Below are 23088 nucleotides of genomic sequence, written 5' to 3'. Positions count from 1 at the left end.
GAGTGGTGGATGCTCTCTCAATGGTGTGGACGCATCAATAGAACACAACAACCACACCTCCAGAACGACGCCTCCTACCTTGTCTCGAAGATGAACCACCCGTCGGTGTAGGGGGCACACTCGACTAAGGTGTGGGGCCGATCGGCGTAGAGGGCACACTAGTACTAAGCATATGGGCGGCCATAGTAGGTCTAGAGGAACCAACTGTCCAAAGGTTTTGTGCGTAACTAATTTGATGTGGTGTGAACTTTGTAAAAAAGGAGCCCATCTGCTGGTGACATGCCAGCCGTAGTGACAGGAAAACTAAAACTAGGAGAGTATGTATCATCGTCATCGACCATGGCTACATACACAAATAACACATATAAAATACGCTAGTTTAGAAAAGAAACGCTTAAGCAACAGAAATAACAAAAAAATGAATCTGCAACACAACTCAATGAATCTATCCAATATTGTAGACTAATAAAAAGAGCTTTACAACAGAGTTCCTAGAAAAAATTAATAGTTAATCTCTCATCCTCTATGAGCTAATGCACCAAAGATGTCTATCTCAATCTGTACTTCTGCATCTTTGTCATCAAACTCCACTTCGTTGTCGCTCTCCGCATCAACTTCAGTATTTGAAAGCTCAATTCTAGGTTCAAGCATATTCTCACCATTGACCTCCAACTCAAAAGCCAAACTTATATTATCCATCGGCCCTACACTTTGTTCATGAAGCTCTTCGACCTCAACTTCCAATCCTTCCCCTGTTTGCTTGCTCCGTGGAGCAACTTGAACAACATAGAGCCAACGCAGTTTAGATAGATCTTTTTCATCATTTTATCTCCATAATGGATCTAGTGTCAACAAAACTTGTTCACAATGTTGCAAAATTACAAATGTATTCCACACATCTGTCCACACCTGCCTGAAGTTCACTTGAATCCATCCACTCTTGTCTTTGCGCACAATTGCATTAGGGACGCTGGTAATAAATTTGAACCACTTGACATAAAATATAAAAATATTAAACTTTTTAAAGCTAATCTTCAAGATGTCTTGGATGTAGCCAAAGTATTTAAGCTGGCTAGTTTCTGTGTTCTTATCCTTGACACTACTCCTACTTTCTTGGAAGGAGCTTGCCCTAACACCACTGTCAAAGGTGACCCTTTGTTTGTCTATCCGTTGCACTCTAAAGTGTTTCCCATGCGACCACAAAGCTCCATAATTGTGATACTGCAGCCACAAAATTGAAACAAACTTAAAGTTATTAAAGAAATGTGACCATGTGGAGCTTGAAAAGATAGTTGTGAAAATTTACATGCCAATCGCAACCCCTTGACATCTCCTCTTCCTCTTCAATAATTGACACTTCATTCCTCTTTGCCTTTGAGATTGTCTCATCTAACCAGTGACCAATTGGAAAGTCAGGCAATTTCTGAAGATGATCTAGAAAGAAAGGTTTCTAGTGGCATTGTTACGCTTGAATTGCAAGTGATCTGTCAAGCGTTGTTGATTTTCCTCTTCGTACCTCTCTAGACACCTTGCATGATGTCTGAGTTCAGAAGGCAAAATCTCATAACCTTTTCTCGCATTGTGATGTCCATCTTCCTAATGATGCCTTGTCCATGCGGCTCGTCCCTTGTCACCTTGACGTTGACCTCCGTAGTCCACATTTGGGGCATCCCTGGATCAATTGAGCCCAAAAATTCATTGATGAGTACAAGAGACTCTTGTACAAGTCATCCTTCAGCCATGCTACCCTCGAGGCGAGCCCTTTGACGAACGAACCCCTTTAAAGTCTTCATAAATCTCTCCAAGAAGAACATCCACCTGCTATGGACTACCCCAATAACTGAAACTTCATTGACCACATGCACAAGTACATGCATTTGGATGGTAAGAATGTTTGTTGGAAAGTACTTCTCCACCATATACACTGCTTCAATAGCATTTAAGCGTGCTGCATCGATGATGTCTTCTCTTATCTCTTTTGAACTGATCGAGTGTACCAACTCACTGATTTTATAGATTTTCCTTCTAATGTCATCTGTCCAACAATCCTTTATGGAAATTGGTAAATTAAATTTAAAAAATTTGTGCCAATCGTGGGACTTAAGACCACTAAGATTGTCATCTCTCGTAAAAGACATTTTCAAACATTGCATGCACCCAGTGGGAGTCTTGAATGAAGATATAGTATTCTTCACTTGTTGCTCTTCCGCACAACTCAAAACCCATGGACCTTTCGGTATAACAAACTTTCCATTGGGTTTAAGTCGAGATCACATCTCTGGTTTCAACCCACAGCTTGCACGTCATCTCTTTGGGCCTTGCTCTCCCTTTTTCTAGTGATGGTTTTCCATATGATCTCCCCCCCATTCTTGAAGATGTGCATTGGGTCGAGCAAATAATTAGTCAACAGGTCACTCCAGTACGAGAGCATGGAAAACAAAAAATCTTTTTATTCCAGGTGGCATGAAATCTCCCCTCTCAAGCCACATGTTTTCCCAATCTCTTGCTTTCAGTGGATAATTAAACAAATAATTAACCACTCTTGTTATAAGTACACACTACTAACTACATGACAATACATGACAACCTCACATTCCCTAGCCATGCCCGACCCCCACGCACCTCGGTCTAGAGGAGCACGGAGATTAGGACCTGTGCGCTCCTTGCCGCACTGTCGAAGCAAGGGACTTGCCAATACACCGTATGCGAGCCACAAACGGCTCCAAGCACACAACAAGCCTAAACTAGCAAGCTCAAGAAAACAAAGGGTGTGTCACTCACCGCTCTACGCTCGCCTTCGTGGTGGATTCCTCGCCGCGATGAAGAAGAAGCTGCACTCGTGCCGCGCTCAACCGCTTCGCCGCCGTCGTGCCTTCGTAATGCTCGATCGCACACACACTCTCCCTCTCTCTCTCTCTCACACACACACACACAAGGAGGTGAAGAAGAAGAAGATGGAGATGGAGCAAGAGCACTCTTCAATTGCACAAATGAGAGAATGAGTAAAAATTAGGTTTAGTTGGCTTTTATAGGAGCTCACCCATTCACACTTGGGCGCCCATGCTTAACCAACTAATCCCTTGAATGTCCAAGTTAAAGTGCGCCTCTCATCGACGATCACTCTACCTTTCTCTATTGGTCCGACAAGCCCGGTACGTGACTCTAAATCATACATAATACACGTCCATCGTAGGCGATAGGGTGTCCGTGTGCCGTGAGGGTTAACATGCCCCCCTTCCTGATGTAGATTCCGTCCTCGGAAGCTATTGAGTTGAAGCTGGTTCGTCGAGGTGGAAGAGCATTTGAGATGAAAGTCCTTAGCCTTCTTCAGTCACTGCAAAATCAAACAACATTGGCACAGTAATTGCATTCTCTTAAAAAGCATATGCAGTTTTAGGTAGACACATTGATTGGTAAAAGAATTTCAAACAATTTGGTAGCAATGAACATTAAATTGCAATGTAATCAAATGCATAAACAGATGTAAAGGCAAAAAATTAAACAAGTCTGGGGTCGCTAATTTGACGGTCGAAAAGCACTAGAGATCGAATATTAATACCATGGGTAAGCTTCTTAATTTTCTGTGGTCAATTAAGTTGTTTAATCGCGAGAGCCAAGTATTCATGTTCAAGGGCTGACTAGAGGCTATATCTAGAAAACCTTGTAGTTAAGCTACCATAAAAGGAATTTCTCATGAAATCATCGCCTGACTGATTACTTTTTCTTTGACCCCCCAAGGTCTTTTCACATTGATTCAATTTTGATGTGTGTGCTTATTTTGTATGCCTTGGGTTTTTTGCTTTTCAAGGAAAAGCGCCCACACTGGGAACCTCTAGGGCTCTAGTACCATAGGCAATACATGTGAGTGAAGTACCAAATCAAGCTGAGATTTCTCTTCCAGCTTAAAATTTTACATTGTGGCACTTTGATTTTTTGTTTGTTCATTTTCATCATTTTAATTTTGTAACTTTGGGAGGTCATATAACACTGTTACCCTCCTCAGGCTCATCACATTAGTAAACTCCCTTTATAATACTTAAGCTAAAGGTCGATAGGGTTAAGCCCACTAGAAAGCCCTAGTACATTTCATACAATGCTGCCTAAATTTGATTAAGAACCTAAGTAACCATTGCTTATTAGGAAGGCATTCCCCATGGTATTAAGAGAAAATCTCTAACACCTAACTTGGTCAAACTAGCTTAGTCGGACTGCTTGATTTTTAAACCTAGACAAGTGATTATGACAAAACATTACATTGAATTAAATGTTTGATACCAAGCCAATGCGCTGAATAGTACGCTACCAATCACAATCAAAGCAGACAAACATGGATGCAAAAAAGATAAGGGCAATGCTAATGGACAAGAAACACCTGTTTGTGTTGATGGTCGCGCTTGATTTGAAGGTTCCATGAAGGTCCAAATCCTATCAATAGCAACACGCTCCTGTACACACTAGGAAACAAAAGGAATACCTCCAGGAGGCACATCAGTGGGAAAAGAGAACTTCGCTAATCTCTCAACTCTAAAACAGAAACACTCCTATCGTACTAATCTTACCTACCCTCCATCACTCAAGTGATGAGGATCAAAGGTGTTTTATGGCATAGGTTTCTGTTTCACTGTACCAGATGTGACATGTATAGGTCTGAGTCAATGTTTTGACTTTTAATGTGCATACTCGTTTGCTAATTGCTCTTGCTCTTTTTTTTTTTTTTTTTTTTTTTGAGTATAAAGCTTTATATGTACATTCCCTAAGATTGGAATTGAGAGGTCAGGGAAAAAGGTTGAGAGGGAAGCAAGTGAATGATGACTGTCAGCAAACACTCCCCCCTTCCTTGGGTAGATCATACCGTTTGAAATGAGCTTGTCACCCTTTGAAACCAATTGTTCCAGTTGGTAATAGGTGAGGATTTTTGCCAGTAGTTTGCTATTACCCTAGGTGCCTCGTCAAGCTGCAAGGGTGGTAAGGTACTCTCCCAAGATCGAACTTGAAGTGGTTCATCAGGTGATTCTTGAACACTGGGAGGTGTGGATTCTTTTGTAGCTTCATGGAGGTCCGCTACTATAGATGGAGGCGGTGTAGAAGCTTTTACCTCTATGGATGTATTACATGAGGAGCTAGAATCTTCATGGGACTCCCCCCTTCCTGAGCTAGGTGGAACAAATCGTTCTTTCTTTGGTACCCAAACTAGCTATAGAACGGGTGTGTAACGTTCCATGATTTTTTCCTTTCCACAATTTTCAATTTGTTTTGGAGCCATAGGATTGGGTTTACATGGGCCAGGTGACAGGTAAGAGTACACTTTACGTTTGGGCACCCAGATTTGATCATTTCCTTCATAGTATCCTTGGGCTTCCAATAGTCGTTTAGGAATCCAACGCAGCGTTTCTTTACTTTTCTTGGAGTGAGTGGTACGGTTCTTACTAGGTTTCCGTTTTTTTGCATCAACCATGCTCACTACAGAGGTTTTAGGGACCCACTTGTATGTTTTCTCTGTTATATTAGGATGGTTCTTGTGTGTCTCAAGCTTTCTTTCAACTACATCAGTTGAAGCTCTAGAGAGTTGGGCTATGGGGACGTATGGTTCAACCTCCTGGACATGCAATGTCTTGGGTTTTATTTCCTTGGGCAATATCTCAGGGACTATGGCTTGAGTGGTAGGGCTAAGAGTTGGTTTTTGCGTTGTAACACCCCCAGTCCCCCAATCAATAGTGCATTTGGTGGCTATCATCCACGTGCGGCCTAGGTTTATATTACCCTCCATAGTTCCAGTAGGCATGACCAAAAAGTCTTGAGCTACAACCCCATTGTCATAACTGACAGAAGTGTGCCAGATTCCAAAAACTGCAGTTTTTTTCTTGTTGACACCCTTGACTTGGATAATACTCTCAGATAGAGGTGGCTTCCCTAACTGACACCACACCCCATAGGATAGCAGATTGTATTTAGCACCCGTGTCCAATAAGGCGTTATATAGCACTTTTCCATATGCACTATTTAACTCAATGGGGTATCGTAGAGGTGTGTCAGAGTCCAACCCATCCTCTTCGTGTGCTTCATTTGCATCAGGTTCCGAGCGAGTAGCTCTACCTAATGTTTCCATGAAACGGCTAAACATACTAGTACTAGGCTGTGGAGCTTCGGGAGGTGCATGGCCTTCTCTCTCAGTGTTTTGGGTAGGGTATGCTTCCATGATTTCTGAGTCGGAGGAGGAATCACTAGCGGCTATTTTAGGGTCTTGGGTGGTGCTACCTTGTGTCCCCGCTGAGGGTCTAGAGCTTATCATGGATGGGTAATTGGTGTCCGTATGAACAGAGGCACCCTCAATATGATCGTGTTCTAGCACCCGCCCAGAGCGTAAGTGCATGTGCTTCTGATACCCTAAGGTGTCAAAAAGCTGCTCTAGGAGGCCTTGTGACTAGTTTTTAGCGTGTTTTTTGTTTGTTTTTTTGCTAGATTTTTTAGAGCGTGTCGTGGAATGGGCCGTGTGATAGCTCAAAACGAGCGTATCGGTCAGAGGGTCGTGCCGTGCTTTACAGCTCTCCGTTTGGTCACTCTATGCCCTCGGAATCCTTAAAACTGTCAATTTCCAGTAGGGAACTAGGCCCAAACTAGAAAGTCTAAGGGTGCAAGTGGGAAGAGAAAGGAGGAGAGTGGAGGACTTGTCCCACATGCTCTCATTCTCTCTTGAGGGAGTAGGGTATATATATAAGAGTGAGTCTAGTATATATCATAGGACTGAGGCCTGGGCCTGGGCTTGGGCTTGGGCTTGGGCTTGGGCTTGGGAAAATGATCCCGATCCCGATCTATCTTTTATACAAACCAACCCGTCCGTTTTAAGAGTTTTTAATTTCCGCCCGCTCACTCGCGTTTTTAATTTCCGAATTTTTTTCCTTTTGAATTTTTTTTTTCCAAATTTTTTTTTTCTCAAAAAACTTTTTTTTTTCCCCAAATTTTTTTTTTGATTTTTTTTTTTTTGTTGATGCAGAAAATACAGAAATTGAAAAAAACGCAGAAATTGCAGAAAATGCAGAAAAAACGCAGAAATTGCAAAAAATGCAGAAAAAACGCAGAAATTGCAGCAAATTGCAGAAAATGCAGAAAAAACGCAGAAATTGCAGCAAATTGACAGAAATGCAGAAAATTGAAGAAATTGAAAACGCCGAACTTGAAATTGCAGAAATTGAAAAAACGCAGACAATAGCAGAAATTGAAACTTGACAGCAATTGCAGAAAACGCAAAAAACAGAAATCTTCCACACACTCCTTCCCTGCCTTTCCTATGATAGAAATTGCACCACAAGGAAGCGTAAAGTGCTAACCGAGCTTAGTGTAGGGCATATCCCCGGCAGCGGCGCCAAAAATGTGCGCTCCTTGCCGCACTGTCGAAGCAAGGGACTTGCCAATACACCGTATGCGAGCCACAAACGGCTCCAAGCACACAACAAGCCTAAACTAGCAAGCTCAAGAAAACAAAGGGTGTGTCACTCACCGCTCTACGCTCGCCTTCGTGGTGGATTCCTCGCCGCGATGAAGAAGAAGCTGCACTCGTGCCGCGCTCAACCGCTTCGCCGTCGTCGTGCCTTCGTAATGCTCGATCGCACACACACTCTCCCTCTCTCTCTCTCTCACACACACACACACAAGGAGGTGAAGAAGAAGAAGATGGAGATGGAGCAAGAGCACTCTTCAATTGCACAAATGAGAGAATGAGTAAAAATTAGGTTTAGTTGGCTTTTATAGGAGCTCACCCCATTCACACTTGGGCGCCCATGCTTAACCAACTAATCCCTTGAATGTCCAAGTTAAAGTGCGCCTCTCATCGACGATCACTCTACCTTTCCCTATTGGTCCGACAAGCCCGGTACCTGACTCTAAATCATACATAATACACGTCCATCGTAGGCGATAGGGTGTCCGTGTGCCGTGAGGGTTAACAGGACCAGAGGATAATAATCTCATCTTTATTGGTCAATGACTATATATTAGGATTTTTGAAGTCTGTGTGCGCTATTGAAGTCTGATTGCGTTATTTTACTTTTTTTTATCAAAGTCCATTTGCATTTTTGAAGTACACAAGTGATTTCCGAAGTTCGTTTGTGTTTTTTTTACTATTTGCCGCTAGCTCTAACAACCCCACATTCTCTAGCCATGCGTTATCCTCCCACTCCTCGGTCTAGAGGTGCATGGAGATTAAGACCACGGGGTAATAATCTTGTCTTTATTGTTCAATGACTATATATTAGGGTTTTTGAAGTCTATGTGCGTTATTGAAGTCCGATTGCGTTATTTTACTTTGTTTATCAAAGTTCGTTTGTGTTTTTGAAGTACACAAGTCATTTTCGAAGCTTGTTTACATTTTTCTACTATTTGCCGCCTAACCTAATCTGCTAACCCTAAGAATGCATATGGGTTGCACACGGCTTGCATATTTGCTTTCTACTTTGAGTATGGCTTGCCCATTTTCTTATTGATGGTTTGGGCAATCCATATGTGTTCTTGTTAGCAGAAAAGACAAACGAGCAAGCCATTTTTGAAGTCCATTTTCATTTTTCTATAAAATATGCATACGGATCAAGGACTTCAGGAATGTTTGCACCTATGGATAGTTAAGACAAGTGCACAAGCTATTTTTGAAGTTTTTACTGAACATGGCTTGCCATATTTTCTTGCTACTTTGCATATGGATTTTCCATTTTCCTATTAATGGTTTGGACAAGCCATATGCGTTCTTGTTAGCACAAACGACAAGAGAGCAATCCGTTTCTAAAGTCCATTTACATTTTTCCTTAAAAATGCATATAGACTTCAAGAACGTCTTTCTATCTTTCTGTTTTTGCTAACAAGAACACAAATGGCTTGCCCAAACCAAAAAAAAGCAAATGGGCAAGCCATATGCAACGTAGCACGAAAATATGGCAAGTGTGCAAGGCATTTCTGTAGTCCGTTTGCGTTTTTTCTCTAAATAACGTAACCGAACTTCAGAAATGATTTGCACACTTGCCATTTCTTCTAGCCACTATGCCTACTGCTTGGCCCAAGTGCACAAGCGGTTTTTGAAGTTTGTTTGTGTTTTCTTTTAGCCACTATGCCTAACCATGAGATTGATAAAGCAGATCTTGTAGTTGCTCTACAAGAAAAAGGCCGTGGTTTAGGATGAACCACCCGCCAAACATAAACGTCTTCACATGGTCAACCCTAATGGCCAAACCAAAATCTTGTAGCCCTAACGGGCCAAACCATAAGCGTCTTCACAAGACCAAACCCTAATCGGCCAAACTTTTTGTCGCTAGGCCTAATTGTCCAAACCATAAGTGTCTTTGCATGGCCAACCCTAAGAGGATTATCAAAATGGCTAAACTAATGCAACACTAAGCCAATTTAGAGCGGTTAAATCAAAAGTCACTAACCCTTATCCCTAAGAGACTTGAAACAACCAAATTACAAAGAACTAGAACATAAGCGGCTAGTCCTAAGCGGCGAAACACGACCAGACCTAAACGTTTTTACAAGGTCAGTTTTGAGCAATCGACAAAGCAAACGTCGCTTTACCTAAGTAGCTAACCCTAAGTAGACTAAAACAACCCAACCGCTTATCGTAAGCGGCTAACCCTAAGCCGATTACTGAAATGACTAAACTAATGTCACACTAAGTCGAGTTAGAGCGGCCAAACCAAAAGCTGCTAACCCTAAGCGGCTTGGAAAAGGAAAATTGCAAAGAGATTTGGCAACATAGCTTTGCCTCATCATTCCTTGCTTCTTTTACCTTCAAGTTGTTAGCTTGCAACATGTTACTATATATGTGATAACACAAACTAATCAAAACTAATCAACACTAAAACCAGCTTTATAACTTGAACATTTTTACATTGACATTCATAACATGTACACCTACGATAAGCCAAGTTTTAAGATTGCCTGATAATTTAAAATAAATTTGCATAAAATTTTCAAAAAATTATATATGTAAAATGTGATTGTGTGTGCATGCAGTATGTTTAGTATATTGTTTACAACAATGATGATTCTTATGAGATTCCTTACCAGAAACTCAGGTCATCACCATCACTAGAAGCTTCCGTAGCAACCAAAGAAGGCCAAAAGCAAAGAACAATGAGTCAGAACCAAAAAGTTTGACAAATCTGGATCCCAAAGAGCGAGATTAGCTAAAAATAGGTATGGATCAAGAAGACAAAGATCTCTGATGAAAAATCACAAGATCCAACACGAAAAGGAAAACAGTCGAAGCTTGCAAGAACATATCAAAAAATCCCAAAGTTGCAAGCTTCCACAACTCATATTTGGGTTTCAAAGAAGTTAATTCAAGCACAAAGAGGTCAGGGATTCATTTGGATTCCAAAACAGTTATAGAATCAACTCCCAAAGTCTAAATCTCGTCACCAACCAAGAGTATAGGAGATGAAGAAAAGACCACTGAAGACTCACACAAAGACAATGTGGATCCCAAAGAAGGCTCTTCAAACACAAACAAAGTAGGAAACAAGTATGGGTTCCCAAACAAGCATCATCAATGCAGCAACCAATAATCACAAAGAAGTGGGTCCCAAAGGAAACCAATAATACTGCTGTTACTGCACCACCGCTTGAATTCTTTCAATTCCTCCTATGGTTAGAGTACAATTATAAGAGAACCCACTCTAAAGGACAATGCCAAATACAAAAACCAACCACAGGGCTAAAATGGATCCCAAAGAGGCATCAGATAAGTAAGCCTTCAAAAAAGCTCTACAAACTTCCATCAAGCAAACGGCACATGAGCTTCAAAGATCATCACATTGCTTAGAATAGGAAGCTTCACCAATAAATGCCAAATAAGCAAATTGCTTATACCCACATCTTGCACAGCATAAATATTTTCCATACATTGATTGTATATGCATAATAGGGCTACATTATAAGGCCTGCATAGGTACATTTTTTGATTGCCCAAGCACAACACATACCCTTAGTGATACCCTGTCATCAAGGAGGACTCCAAATAGGAGGGGGAGAGGCATTCTAAATACGGACCTAGTATTATGAATTAGAGGGAAATGTTTTGTGAGATGTATTGAATTGTGTTTGGTTGTGATGATTTTTTGACAAAATTCAGAGTATATGCCCTCATATAGCGTTACAAGAGGATTACGGGGACAAAAGCCATATATGAGTGCCTAGGGATAGTGTAAAGTGTACATAGCATTTAGATTTTAAGTACTTGATTTTGCTTTTATGGTTGAGTTGTTTTTTGTTTTATTTTGTTATTTTTAAATTTACAAAAAAAATGAGACAAGAAAAATCCATAATCTTGATGAAGAAAAGACTGAAGAGATATCAAGCCATACAAAGCAAAGAAGAATCAAGAAAATGATCTTCACACAGAATGTCTCAAAAGCCATATGCACATTGGGTAATGTCAGAGGGAATAAAAGAACGTTGATTAGCCTTCTACTATAATAGAATGGGAATAAAAATCGGGGATGGAGTACAAGGACAAAGAGAGTTGGTGATGCGACTAAATGAAAGTAGCCATCAAGTGCAAAGTTTCCTATCAGACACTTCATGCGACTACAAGGACGTATACAGGAAGTAGATCTTTATATTGTAATTCTTCTATCTTGTATGTGACTTAATGAAGCCTAACAAACAAATCAAGGGACTAAGAATATTGTCAAGAATAAAAGGGGCAGATGGCTGAAGGAGCAACTAGGGATTAAGCCAAATTTTGGTCATCATCATTGGTTCTACAAGTGTTTGGTAGCCAAAAGGTGTCATAGATACCCTATAGTCCTCTTCAAGACTAAAGTCCAAAAAAAAAAAGATTTTAACCCCTAGCCAAAGATGTAATTTGTTTAAATCTAAAGCGATGAAAGCCATCTACATACCCTGTACATTATGTATATGAGTTTTGGAGACAAATGGATAATGATAGCTCATAGATGGTCATCTATTGCAAATGATGTTGGATAAAGCCCTTCTGAAGCAAGTTACAAACTTGGGGAATTAGCTGGGGTTTGTCGGGATTTAATTAAGTCATGTATCAAGGAGAAGCAGTATACTGATTTACAAAGTAAACAAAAGCTAACAATGGCAAATGCGGCTTTCATCACCTTGATACAGAAACAAAGGAGTCACCAATGAAGAAGAGCAAACACATAAGTAATCAAAGGATCTCAAAAGAATGTCCCTGATGAAGCAGATTGAATGTTGCACATGGGTTTGGAACCTCAAATCAGAAAAATTACCTCCTAGATTTGTCTTGACAGACAGACTCTGTGTTGAAGTGCAACTTGGCCTCAAGAAGTTGAAGGTTTAGCCATACAATTAAAGAGAATTTTTACAAAGTTGTCATTGGCTCATAAGATCTGAAAGCCAATCACTCATTTCTAAAGATTGTAGAATTTGTTTTGAGAATCACAAATACTTAGAATTGATAGATTTGCTAGATCAAGTGATGGATGGAGCTTTCTCTATCCATGATGATAAGAGTCAAGCTGAATGAGATTGGGTTCTTTCTAAATTTAGATCTGGCAATAGACCTTAATGACAGAAATAGATGCTGCATCTAAGCATGGATATGAAGGACATAAAGTTCGTCATCAATTATGATTTTCTTGAATCATGTGAAGACTATATTCAAGGCTATAACTTATACTTCCTTTACATCAGCAAAGCGACAACAAAGACCGCACCGACATTGACAACCAGGTCATGTTAGGGATGACATGAACACGGAGGGGAGGAGTGTTGATGGTTGGGTCAACAACACGACATAACTCAACAAAGCCTTATTCTCTGAGAGTTATGGAATGCTGAGGATTATGGTTATAAACATTATTTTTAATAAGTAGCTAGTCCAATTGCAGAAGCCGGGGTTTAATGGAACTTTCAGATTGTAAATACAAAGCCATGTGACCCCTTGAACTCTATTTTTGGTTAACCTAAGGTAGCCTTAGTATATAAGGTACTCAGGTCATTTTTGTAAGGGGACTTTATCATAATCATAAGTTTTAAGCTGTTGTCAATTGTGCGTGAGAGAGGAAGAGAGAGAGCGCGAGCTTCATCCTGGCCCTACTCCTTGCTTGTTCATCACATTGGAGATCCGAATGCACCATGCATTAGCCTCGGCAAGAGCTACGGAACAACGCCAAGCATTCCTTGCGGAATGGAGCGAACGCGCTTGTGCATCTACGAGCTACTCGTGGCTGTAAGTATATCAAACAATGTCTGTTTTCTACATGCAGGTAGTCATTAGAATCGTGGTGCATAAACTACGCAAAGGTACTCATAGATTTCAGTTTTGGGCACTTTCAAAAATTGGCTCTATCTTTATACGTGTTTTTCGCAGATGGATCTAGAGCTAGGGTTTTGAGTGTAGAGGCTTAGAGACAGATGTATCCTAGTGAGAGGATGGTGTTCCTTAAGTTCCGTACGATTCTGGTATGATTTGATGGGTTTCCTTGTGTTTGTGTGTATGTGGGTTGGGTGGTGTAGTTGAGCGTATTGAGATTCTAGATTGTGGTTTAGTTGGCCTTCCAGAGTGATGTATGTGTAGGATGGTCTTAGTCTGACAAGCTAAAGAGATTTCCTCTGTGTGCTTATCGTGCCATCCGTGTCTCGATTGAAATTATGTTGATCTAGGTTGTGTTACATGCACTTTATGGGTGGTGTGATTCACTCTTGCAACCTATCCACAATTTAGTTTTTTGCAGGGTCCGTCTCGGTACAAGTATTTGTATAGGCACCGATACGAGCATCGGTATGCGTACTGGTAAAATTATCTATATAGGCGTTGTTATGGCCGCCGGTACAGGCGCCAAAAATTCAAAAATGACAATTTTAGAAAACTTGATCTCCGTCCAGATTTACCTACACATATACCGACGCTCGCCATTGACGTCGGTTATTTGGTGTTGGATTTTAAGCAACCTCTTGTAGTGTCACACCATGTGAGATTAAAAAAAAAAATATTAGGATAAAGGGGAAAAGAGTATAATAGAGGATATCTTGAAAACTGAAATAGTGGTGCATACATAGTCGACAATTGGCACATCAGCAACCAAGGCAGCAAGGGAGAGGAAATGCAAGTTGGGTGGAAAAAAGGACAAGCATGGCAACCAAGAATTAGGAAGAGAATGGGGTCTGGGAGGGCCTCTTTATTTTGGAACTTTAAGGAAAGTAAACCTTTAGTATTCAGAAGTTAATCAAAGGATAGCTTTAGAATTCAAACAACCAAAACAACTCGTTTATTTCAATTCAAAATTTCCCCCAAAATGGAAGTTAAAATCTAAAGGGTAAAACCATATCATGTAGCATATCTGTGGAAGAAGATCGACGTGTGGATTGCAGATCTATAATCTGCGCTCAAATCAAAAGATTATATGTGGATGGTATGGAAGTCCGTTTATTACTCAAGTGCTCATTACGAGCTATGGTCATTTGTGCCGGTCGACCAATGTGTATTCATTTTGAGCATTGAAGAATCTATAAATAAAATATGTGCAAGAGGGAAATGCTCACTCTTGCATAGGGGGAGATTCTACCCAGTGCTTGTGTGTTTCTTCTCTCCCCTCCTCTCTTCTGTCTTATCGTGCCGGTGTGGCACTCCGCTCTAGCAGGCACATTTGCACGTGCTTTTCTGCTCTCTTACGCGCTCTGTATCTCTCTGTGGGCATACAACTTCTATTATGTGCTCACGGTATTTGCCAAGTGTGCAAATTAGTTTGTTTTATGGGTTGCAGTATGTTGTTTTTGCTATTTTGCAAGGTCTTCCACGCATCCGTTTGTAGCACAAACAATGATGAAAAGAGAAGAAAAGCTCCAACTTAACAATTACTATCTATTACTATTGTTTAGGTGAGTTTGATAAACAAAAGCATAAACATTATAGTGAAAATAAAATATAGACATTGACACATTTGCAGAAGAAGAGAAAGTTAACTCTTCACTCTTTAAATGTGGAAATTTGTATATTTTATGTAGACATTGATACATTTGCTGATGAAGAGAAAGTTAAACTTAACTCTTCACTCTTTAAATGTGGCAATGTGTATACTTTATATATATTATAGTTTATCTTTGTCTCTAACATGTAAAGCAAACTAAACTTGATAGCGATATTCTAGATATGTCCATATTTTCTGTCAACTTTTGAACACAAAGTGACAAACTCCTACCCCATCTCTAAAGTGCAAGGAGGTAACCTCTACACATCATGAGTGGGATTCTACACTCCCTATGAAGCTCTCTGGAGTTTGACTAATATGTCTACACAACCACGAGACAAAGTTCTAGAGCCTATCTTTTCCAAGAGTGTGACGTGTAAGTTTACATAACCTTGGAATAGTCCTAGACGCCTATAAACTAATTTTGTGTGCGAGGGAAACCTCTAGCAAAACACAAATTAGTAAAAAAAACTAGTTAAACAAACTTTATTGCAATATGAATTCTACACGTTCTCCTATCTTTGGTCCCTTTTCACCTCAAAAGCACTCTGCGATCTTTTGATCGAAGACGTGTATATATTATACAGTCTTTGATCGAAGATCTCTAGAATCAAAGAAATGCTCCAATTATACGTCTTATATGGTATTATTTAGAAAAAAAATGTATAATCCAAATATACTTATAATTTGGCTGTATAAATGCAACCCAAAAGATGAATATGAAGGCCACAAGAGATGCCCAAAATGTGGAACATTTTGTTATAAAGATACGATAGGAAAGATCCCTCGTAAGGTAATTTTCCATTGGCTTGTTGTATACAAAATATGTTTGAATCCTGAACTTAGCAAGACTTTTGGAATGAAGAGCAAAGAATGGAAGTACAAATGGGATAATGAAAATTTCCTTAGATTTTCTTGCCATCAAGCATATCAATTTGAACGCACGCACACACACACACACACACATATATATATTAAAACAATTACAAGAGTGCCTCTCAAAATGGCATAGATTATAGCCTTTTTCTTACATCATGGATGATGTGTGAGAGAGCTCAATGATTAGCCTAAAAAAGAGAAAAGAAAGTGGAGAACGCGTATGCTTCCTTTTGAGGTTGTTTTGACTTAGATCTTGGCTTCATATACAATTAGAACATGTGCAATAAACACCCATGGGCCACACATAATAATATGTGGGCATTATTTGAAAAAATCCTAGGCATGCATACGTGAGAGGCTCCATAGGAGGTGCGAAGTATGCCACACACTCCAAGAATCCTCCTCGTGTGTGTCATATGAAGCACTCAACAAATACAATTTTTCCTCCCCTAGAGAATTTGAACAATAGGATGTAGGAAATCAAAATCTACCCTAGAGAATTTGACAATAGGAATAGATGTAAATGCCTCCCCTTGACAAGTATATTCCATCAAGTTTTTGGCTACAAAATGTTGGTGCTTTAGAGTATGTTGTCAACGTAGCAAGTGTTAGGTAAAGGCGGTGTGCCTTACCGTGCTTTACTCGTGTGCGCCGGCCAGTGTCCTGGCTACCCACATTTATCTCCTTATTCTTTATACATACAAAGAATAAGGAGCGCTCACTCATATTCTCACATGGTACTCATATTCTCACATGGTGCTCATACAGTGAGATTTGGGAGCTCCACCCCACATCCTGTGTCGTTCTCTCTCTCTCCTTCTCACTCTCCGCACACGCACCGCATCTGCGCACTCACAATTGGTATCAGAGCTATGGCAACCGCGGAGAGCACGACGGCTTTGAGAGCTTCGAGACGATAGCTCACTCGCTCTCGGCGGTGGAGAGATTAAGAAAGCTTGGAAGCTTTGTGAGAATGCAATGGGAGCTTGTGAGCTTAGTTGAGACTGATGTATGCTCTTGTGGAAGCTCAGAAAGGAGTGTGGAAGATTGTGTGTAAGTGAAGGTGCTGCCCTAAAACTGTGTGCGCAGTAGTATTGTTTTCAGGTTCGTTTTTCTCCTTGTAGAATGCAGATTTGAGAATTTTGTCTTGTAATCCCATCCGTTTCGACGTGGTCTACAACTTTACAGAAGAAACATTTTGCAAATTCCTCACCGTTTTGCTGATATTCAGCTCAGACTGACTGTATACAGAAATTCCAGATTTTCTGTTGTCGCATGGTGTGCGAATTTGATGCACTTTTGGAAGCACGGGAGATGCTTGAAGTGAGTGCTTAAATTCTGAGCTGAAGATGCAATTGCAGCTTGTGTTAAGCTTGTGGTTTGAGGGTTTTTTGGTAGACTTGGGCAACGAAGTACGGAGGTGTTTACACACCATCGAAGTGGTCTCTTGAGAGACGCAGTTTTTTGGGCAGTCACAGGTAGAGCAGATATTTGTGTACTAGATTTGCAGGTGTTTGCAATGATGTATGCAAAGTGTGGAGATTGGTGCATGCATTTACAGTGTGGTTTGATGCGCTTTGTTTGCTCATGGTTTTGAGCGTGCAGTCAGTTTGGTTACTGGTTTTGTGGCCATTTTACTGACAAAACTCTGGCAAAATTTTCCCAGGAGTTTTATGCGCATTGTTGGTGCGATCGAGATTGCGATTGCTTATAGCACTCAGGATTTGTGTGCAGTGTTTTTCCTTTTGGGTGGTGCATTGTGAGCATGTTTTGCTCTGCTTTTTTGGTCTTGAGTTGTGTGTGCTCGGCCATTTGGAGCTTCCAATTTTGACTCTCGGCTACAGGTTGAGTCTAGTACTCCCACAGGTGTTGCCATTTGCAGTTGAGGACATCTTCTGCAGTGTTTTGGCTTGCATACCGGTTTCGACACAGCAGGTGTCTTGAGATTTTGCTTTGTGTATGCTTTTGTGGGATAGTGGTTGGAGATTACTCGCCATAGTTTGTGATCGACCTTGGCTCTCACATTGACAGGTTTTGTCAGTTGGACACAGTTTGGTGTTCTTGTACCCACTCTTGTAGGAGTGAGGATTTGTGTATGCTATGGTTATCTGGCACATTGGTCATTCATTGACACATTTTAGCAGTAGTTTTTCACTTACATATGTATGTCATTTGTAGCGCTGTTGAGTGATACTCCGGCTAGAGCGTTTTGGCTCTGTGTATGACTTTGTGAGGTGATTCCGAACGAGTACATTCCCGGATTGGCCATTTGGGCATTTTTTGTTGTCTCCATTGAGATTTACTATTGAGTTTTTGCTCCAATTACAGAGGAGACTCTGCCGAAATTTTGCCAGATATGTATGCCTATTGTAGAGGCTAGTGCGCTTGACCTCTTGGTCACCTTCTTTGCTTGAGACAGTGGTTTGCTCTCAGGTGGGAGAGTTTTGTTATCTCGAGCATTGTTTGCTATAGTGTTTGGCAGTTTGGATTGCGGCGTGTATTCTGCATCCATCTCTTTTGCCCACAGATTGTGGTTCTAGTGGGAGACCTTCTGCATACTTTGTGCATCGAGCTATTCCGCACTTGATTTTTTGGTTCTGTCTCAGTTGTGTGGTTGCCGACAGTTTTTTGGATTGGTTTTACTGCTCTTTGGTTGTACAGGTTTCCAGACATAGCAGTATGCACGTTAGAGTTTGAGCTCTTTGTTACGAGATTTGATGGGTCAAATTTCGCTTGGTGGATCTCGCATATGCTTGATGCATTGACTTGTTTGGGCCAGGCATTGCCACTGCAGGGCAAGGATGCGAGGCCAGAGTCCATGTCTGACAGTGCGTGGGAGGACTTGGATGCACTAGCTCTGATACCAGGTGGGAGAATGTTAGGTAAAGGCGGTGTGCCTCACCGTGCTTTACTAGTGTCCGCCGGCCAGTGTCCCGGCTACCCACATTTATCTCCTTATTCTTTATACATACAAAGAATAAGGAGCTCTCACTCATATTCTCACATGGTACTCATATTCTCACATGGTGCTCATACAGTGAGATTTGGGAGCTCCACCCCACATCCTGTGTCGTTCTCTCTCTCTCCTTCTCACTCTCCGCACACGCACCGCATCCGCGCACTCACTGCAAGTGTTGGCCTCACCATCTTTGTCATCGTCAAAATCTTTAGATTCCATATTGACTTTGCCTTTGTTGTTGGGGCTTTTGTCTTGATCCCTATCTTTGAAGTCGCTTGTGCTGCTTATGCCATCATCTTTGTCTTTGTAGAAAAAGAAGTTCGAAGTGTGTGTGCACTCATTCCACATATGTTTCATGGGTTGATTTTATAGCAATATTTTGAAAAATGATTATTTCTTTTATAGTGATGACACCGCTTCTTTTTGCTACTTGTGACTGCAAATGCTCCATTAGAGGTTCTTGCAATGTTTTTGTCGTGTTTCTTCCCCTCCTCTTGTAGTGAATTTACGACACTTTCAAAGCTTGGTATGGGATCCTTTTCTTTAAGAACAATGAAAATTTGGTTGTATTCTTTGGGAAGAGCTTTAAGTAGAACCACTATTTTGTCTTCTTCATAAATTGGAGCTTCTATGTACACGGCTTGTATGCAAATACTCTTTAGCCTATTGATGAAGCTAGAGAGATCTTCTCCTTCATCATTAGACCATACAATTGCATTTTTAGTGAAATTTTAGAGTGTTTTGATTTAGGGATAAAAGCATGCTTTGGTGGTACAAAAAGGACTGTCCTTGACAGCACCTTTGACAAATCTTTGAGCTACAATTTCTACATGTCACATGAAAAACTACCTATCATACTATATATCAATGGATAGATCTTCAAAAGAAGAATCTAAAAACACAAGGTCTGAAAAGTTTTGACCTAAACTAAATTTTTTTTACCAATCCCCACTTTTTCATTAGTAGAAGTAAAATAGGTCCTTTTTTTGTACCACCAAACCACACTTTCACCCATAGCATCAAGCATACATTCTAGTGTTTGCCAAGCATTGAGAGCAATGATTGCTTCATCCAGGTAGTGCACAAAATCATCATATAACACGATGATAATTATCCCTACCGCTTTCGTATCTTTGTTTTGAAATTGTGATGTGGATGCTCTAGTATGTACTATCTCTCCTTGCCCTAAGGCTTTATCACTCCCCATAGTTGCTTTTCATCAAATAGCCCTTCAATTTGACTTGCCATGTGTGAAAACCCGTGCTGTCAAATTTGTCTAGATCTCCTTTTCCCATGGTGCACCCCTTCATGTGTGATGAGAAAGTCTTACTAGTTTCAATTTTGTGAAAGACAAGGATATCTCAAATAAGAATCATCTTATGTGAGATTCATTCATACATATCGGAAGAACTATACTCGGATGAGTGCATTTAATGAGCTTGAGGGGAAAAAAATTCACTAGTCAAAGTGAAGCTCCTCTTCACAAACTGGTGAAGACACTATTCACAACTTTAAATTTGCTTGCCATGATACATTTTCCCAAGCGTTTCAATATGTGCCGCATGGAAAAGTTGCTATGGGAAAGTCCTTTAAAAGGCTTGAGACGCCGTTTTAGTGGTGCTACCCTTTGGGAGAGCTCCTAGGTAGACTAATAGCTCTTGTGGGTGAATCGTTACTAATTGACCCCCTTTGAGATTTTAGCTCAAAATGTGGGAATAAACTACAAGTATAGAGATGTATTAGATGCAATCATCACACTTTGGGAAGGCATTGAATATGCTAAGGAATTAGGACAGGATTTTATTTTTTTCAAAATAGATTTTGATAAAGCTTCTGATAGAATAGAGTGGGAATTCATTTTGCAATCTTTAGCTAACATTGGATTTGGGGAGCAGTTTGTTAGATTTGTACATATTTTGTTTCGTGATTCTTTTGCCAAAATTTCACTTAATGGTGAAGTTACTGAGGCTATTCAGCTTGCCAAATCTATTAGACAAGGTTGTCCCTTGTCCCCTCTACTGCATGCCATGTCTTCATATGCATTGGGATGGCTTGTCAATGATTGTATTAGCCAAGGTCTTCTAAAGGTATTCAAATTCTTGGCATGTTTGTACAAGCTAGATGTCATCGGATTGAAGATGGAAAAGTGTTCAGGCTCCTTGGGATATATATGGGCTTCAAGGTCATTATGTCATAGAGATTTCATTGGGTATTGGACGGGTTCAAAAGAAAGGTCTTTATGTGGTATAATATGCAGCCTTCCGTCCTTTCTAGACTATTTGTGCTAAACCACTACTTGTTGCTATCCTCTATGGTGTTCTTTCTTGCTTGTTGGAAGCCCTCCAAGACTCAATTGAGTAAAGTCTTCACCCTTGCAAGAAGGTTTTTCTGAAGGCAATGAAGATAGATCCATACTACCTAAAGTAGCATGGATCACATGTTGTCTATCCAAAGAGGCGCGCGGGGGGGGGGGGGGGGGGGGGGGGGGGGGGGGGGGGGGGGGGGCTGCAAAGTGGGTTTTAAGATCTATAGGCAGTGATGATTATTGGGCAAAGCTTATCCAAAGAAACCTCACCTCCTTTTGTGTGCAGGGCTCCAAAGCTTGGTCAGGACTCCCATTGAGAGAGGTCACTCTTTGCCAGCAATCTTTGAAGTACAAAGGGTCTCCCCTTGCAGATTCTCAGAGTCTTGGAAGGACTTGAAAAAGGATCAATCTATGCCTCCTAAATTGGATTATGACTCTAGATTTGTCATGCCGTATTCCATTTGGTTTGGGAGCCACTCTCACAAGTTGGGAATTCAACTTTCTAGGAGGGCACTTATGTGCTTCAAGAGAGGGATCAGAACCTGGGGGGACCTATACATGAATTACCAATGGATGAGTGTGCAGGTTATCTAAGACTTCTTTCAACAATCAAGGGCCACTTCATATTGGCATGGAACCATTCTCTCCAAATTCCTCCAGAATGTGACAATCAGTCTGAGATCTTGTCACCTTGCTAAAAGGATATCTAACATCTTGTCTGTCTATTATAAGTCTTCTGTGCAAGTCAAAGAACTGGGGGATGACTTACAACTCAAACTCAACTTAAGATGGAGACTTGCTTGGAGCAAAAAACAATGGAGCTACATATTCAAATGCATTTGGGCTTTGCTTGGATCAGTGAAACAAAGCTTGATACTATGGCTCATTCTACACAATGGGAACTGGACTAGAGCCAAAGCCAACAAGATTAGAAACACACAAGATGTGTGTAGCACATGCCATATTGAAGAGGAAACACCAGTTCATTTGTTTTTCAACTTTCCTCACAACAAAGAAGCTCTGATGATTTTTCATAAGGATGTCTTCTCATTGCACCCTCAAGTGTTCAGGTGGGAGGAGCTGCTCCTTGGTAATTGCTATGGAATGGACATATTTCTATGGTCCCAGCTCAGGGCCTCCTATATCTGCAGCATCTCGATCAACAACCAGTAGTTTGTCAACAACCTTATATTTCTTGTATGATATCAAATGTATCTCTAAACATGTGTACTTAGTATGAAAGGGGTCTCTCATGTGAGCCAGCATGAGATCCAGAAGCTTTACCCCTAGAAGAAATGGAAGGCTCTCCTTACTTATGTGTACTCTGTCCCTAGGTTAAAGATGTTCAATAGTATTCGTGAGATGTGATCCAACAGGTAAGGGGCCCACCAAGCCCTACCTTGGGGACTCTGATTTGCATCTTTTCTAATTAATTCAAACAATCTCACCTTTCTTAAAAGAAAAAAAACTACAAGTAGGGGAGATAAGCTAGATATGATTGGAAATTAAATTAATAAAATTTCCGATAGTGCAAGGTCAAGGGTGCAGTTTGGTGGCCAATTTGGGTCTACAAGTGTTTTCAAGATGGCAAGCACCGAGATGAGCAGAGTTTGGTGGTGGTGGTCGATGTAGACTTGCAGTGATGAGAATCCCAAATTTTGTAGCAGATGTCGTGGCAAAGGTGGAGAAGTGGCAACACTATTGACTAATTGTCAAGGATAAGCTTCTTATGGTGCTCATATGAGCATTCGAATGCAAGAAAATGGTTTTGTTTTCAGCGTGGCCAATGAGTGTGTGGGGCTCCAAATTCCCAAGCATGGGCCAACGATTGGTGACGAGCATAGGTGGAGCGAAAGGTGATTCCAGACTCCAGAGCAAGCACCAGGTGAGGGCAGTGTTAGAAAAAAACCGGGGTCTAGTGTATTTTAACCGGCTGAAATTATAAAATCCCGAGTAGATTTTGAGCTTGCCTTTAAGAAAACCGGAAAATTTACACA

General features: G+C 40.8%; 1 protein-coding gene across 1 annotated transcript in view; it reads right to left on the bottom strand.

The window, feature by feature from the left end:
- Nucleotides 1–227: 227 nt before the first annotated feature.
- LOC147424801 (uncharacterized) overlaps nucleotides 228–23088 on the bottom strand; it is a 143866-nt gene continuing 121005 nt past the window's right edge. The window contains exon 3 of the mRNA XM_086499991.1: nucleotides 228–343. Coding sequence (XP_086356117.1) covers nucleotides 228–343 — 116 coding nt within the window. The remainder of the gene's footprint in view (nucleotides 344–23088) is intronic.

This window comes from Adiantum capillus-veneris, chromosome 25, assembly GCF_014529385.1.
Source record: "Adiantum capillus-veneris isolate H3 chromosome 25, ASM1452938v2, whole genome shotgun sequence".
NCBI classification, from domain to species: Eukaryota; Viridiplantae; Streptophyta; class Polypodiopsida; order Polypodiales; family Pteridaceae; genus Adiantum; species Adiantum capillus-veneris.
This window is presented reverse-complemented; position numbering and strand designations above follow the sequence as displayed.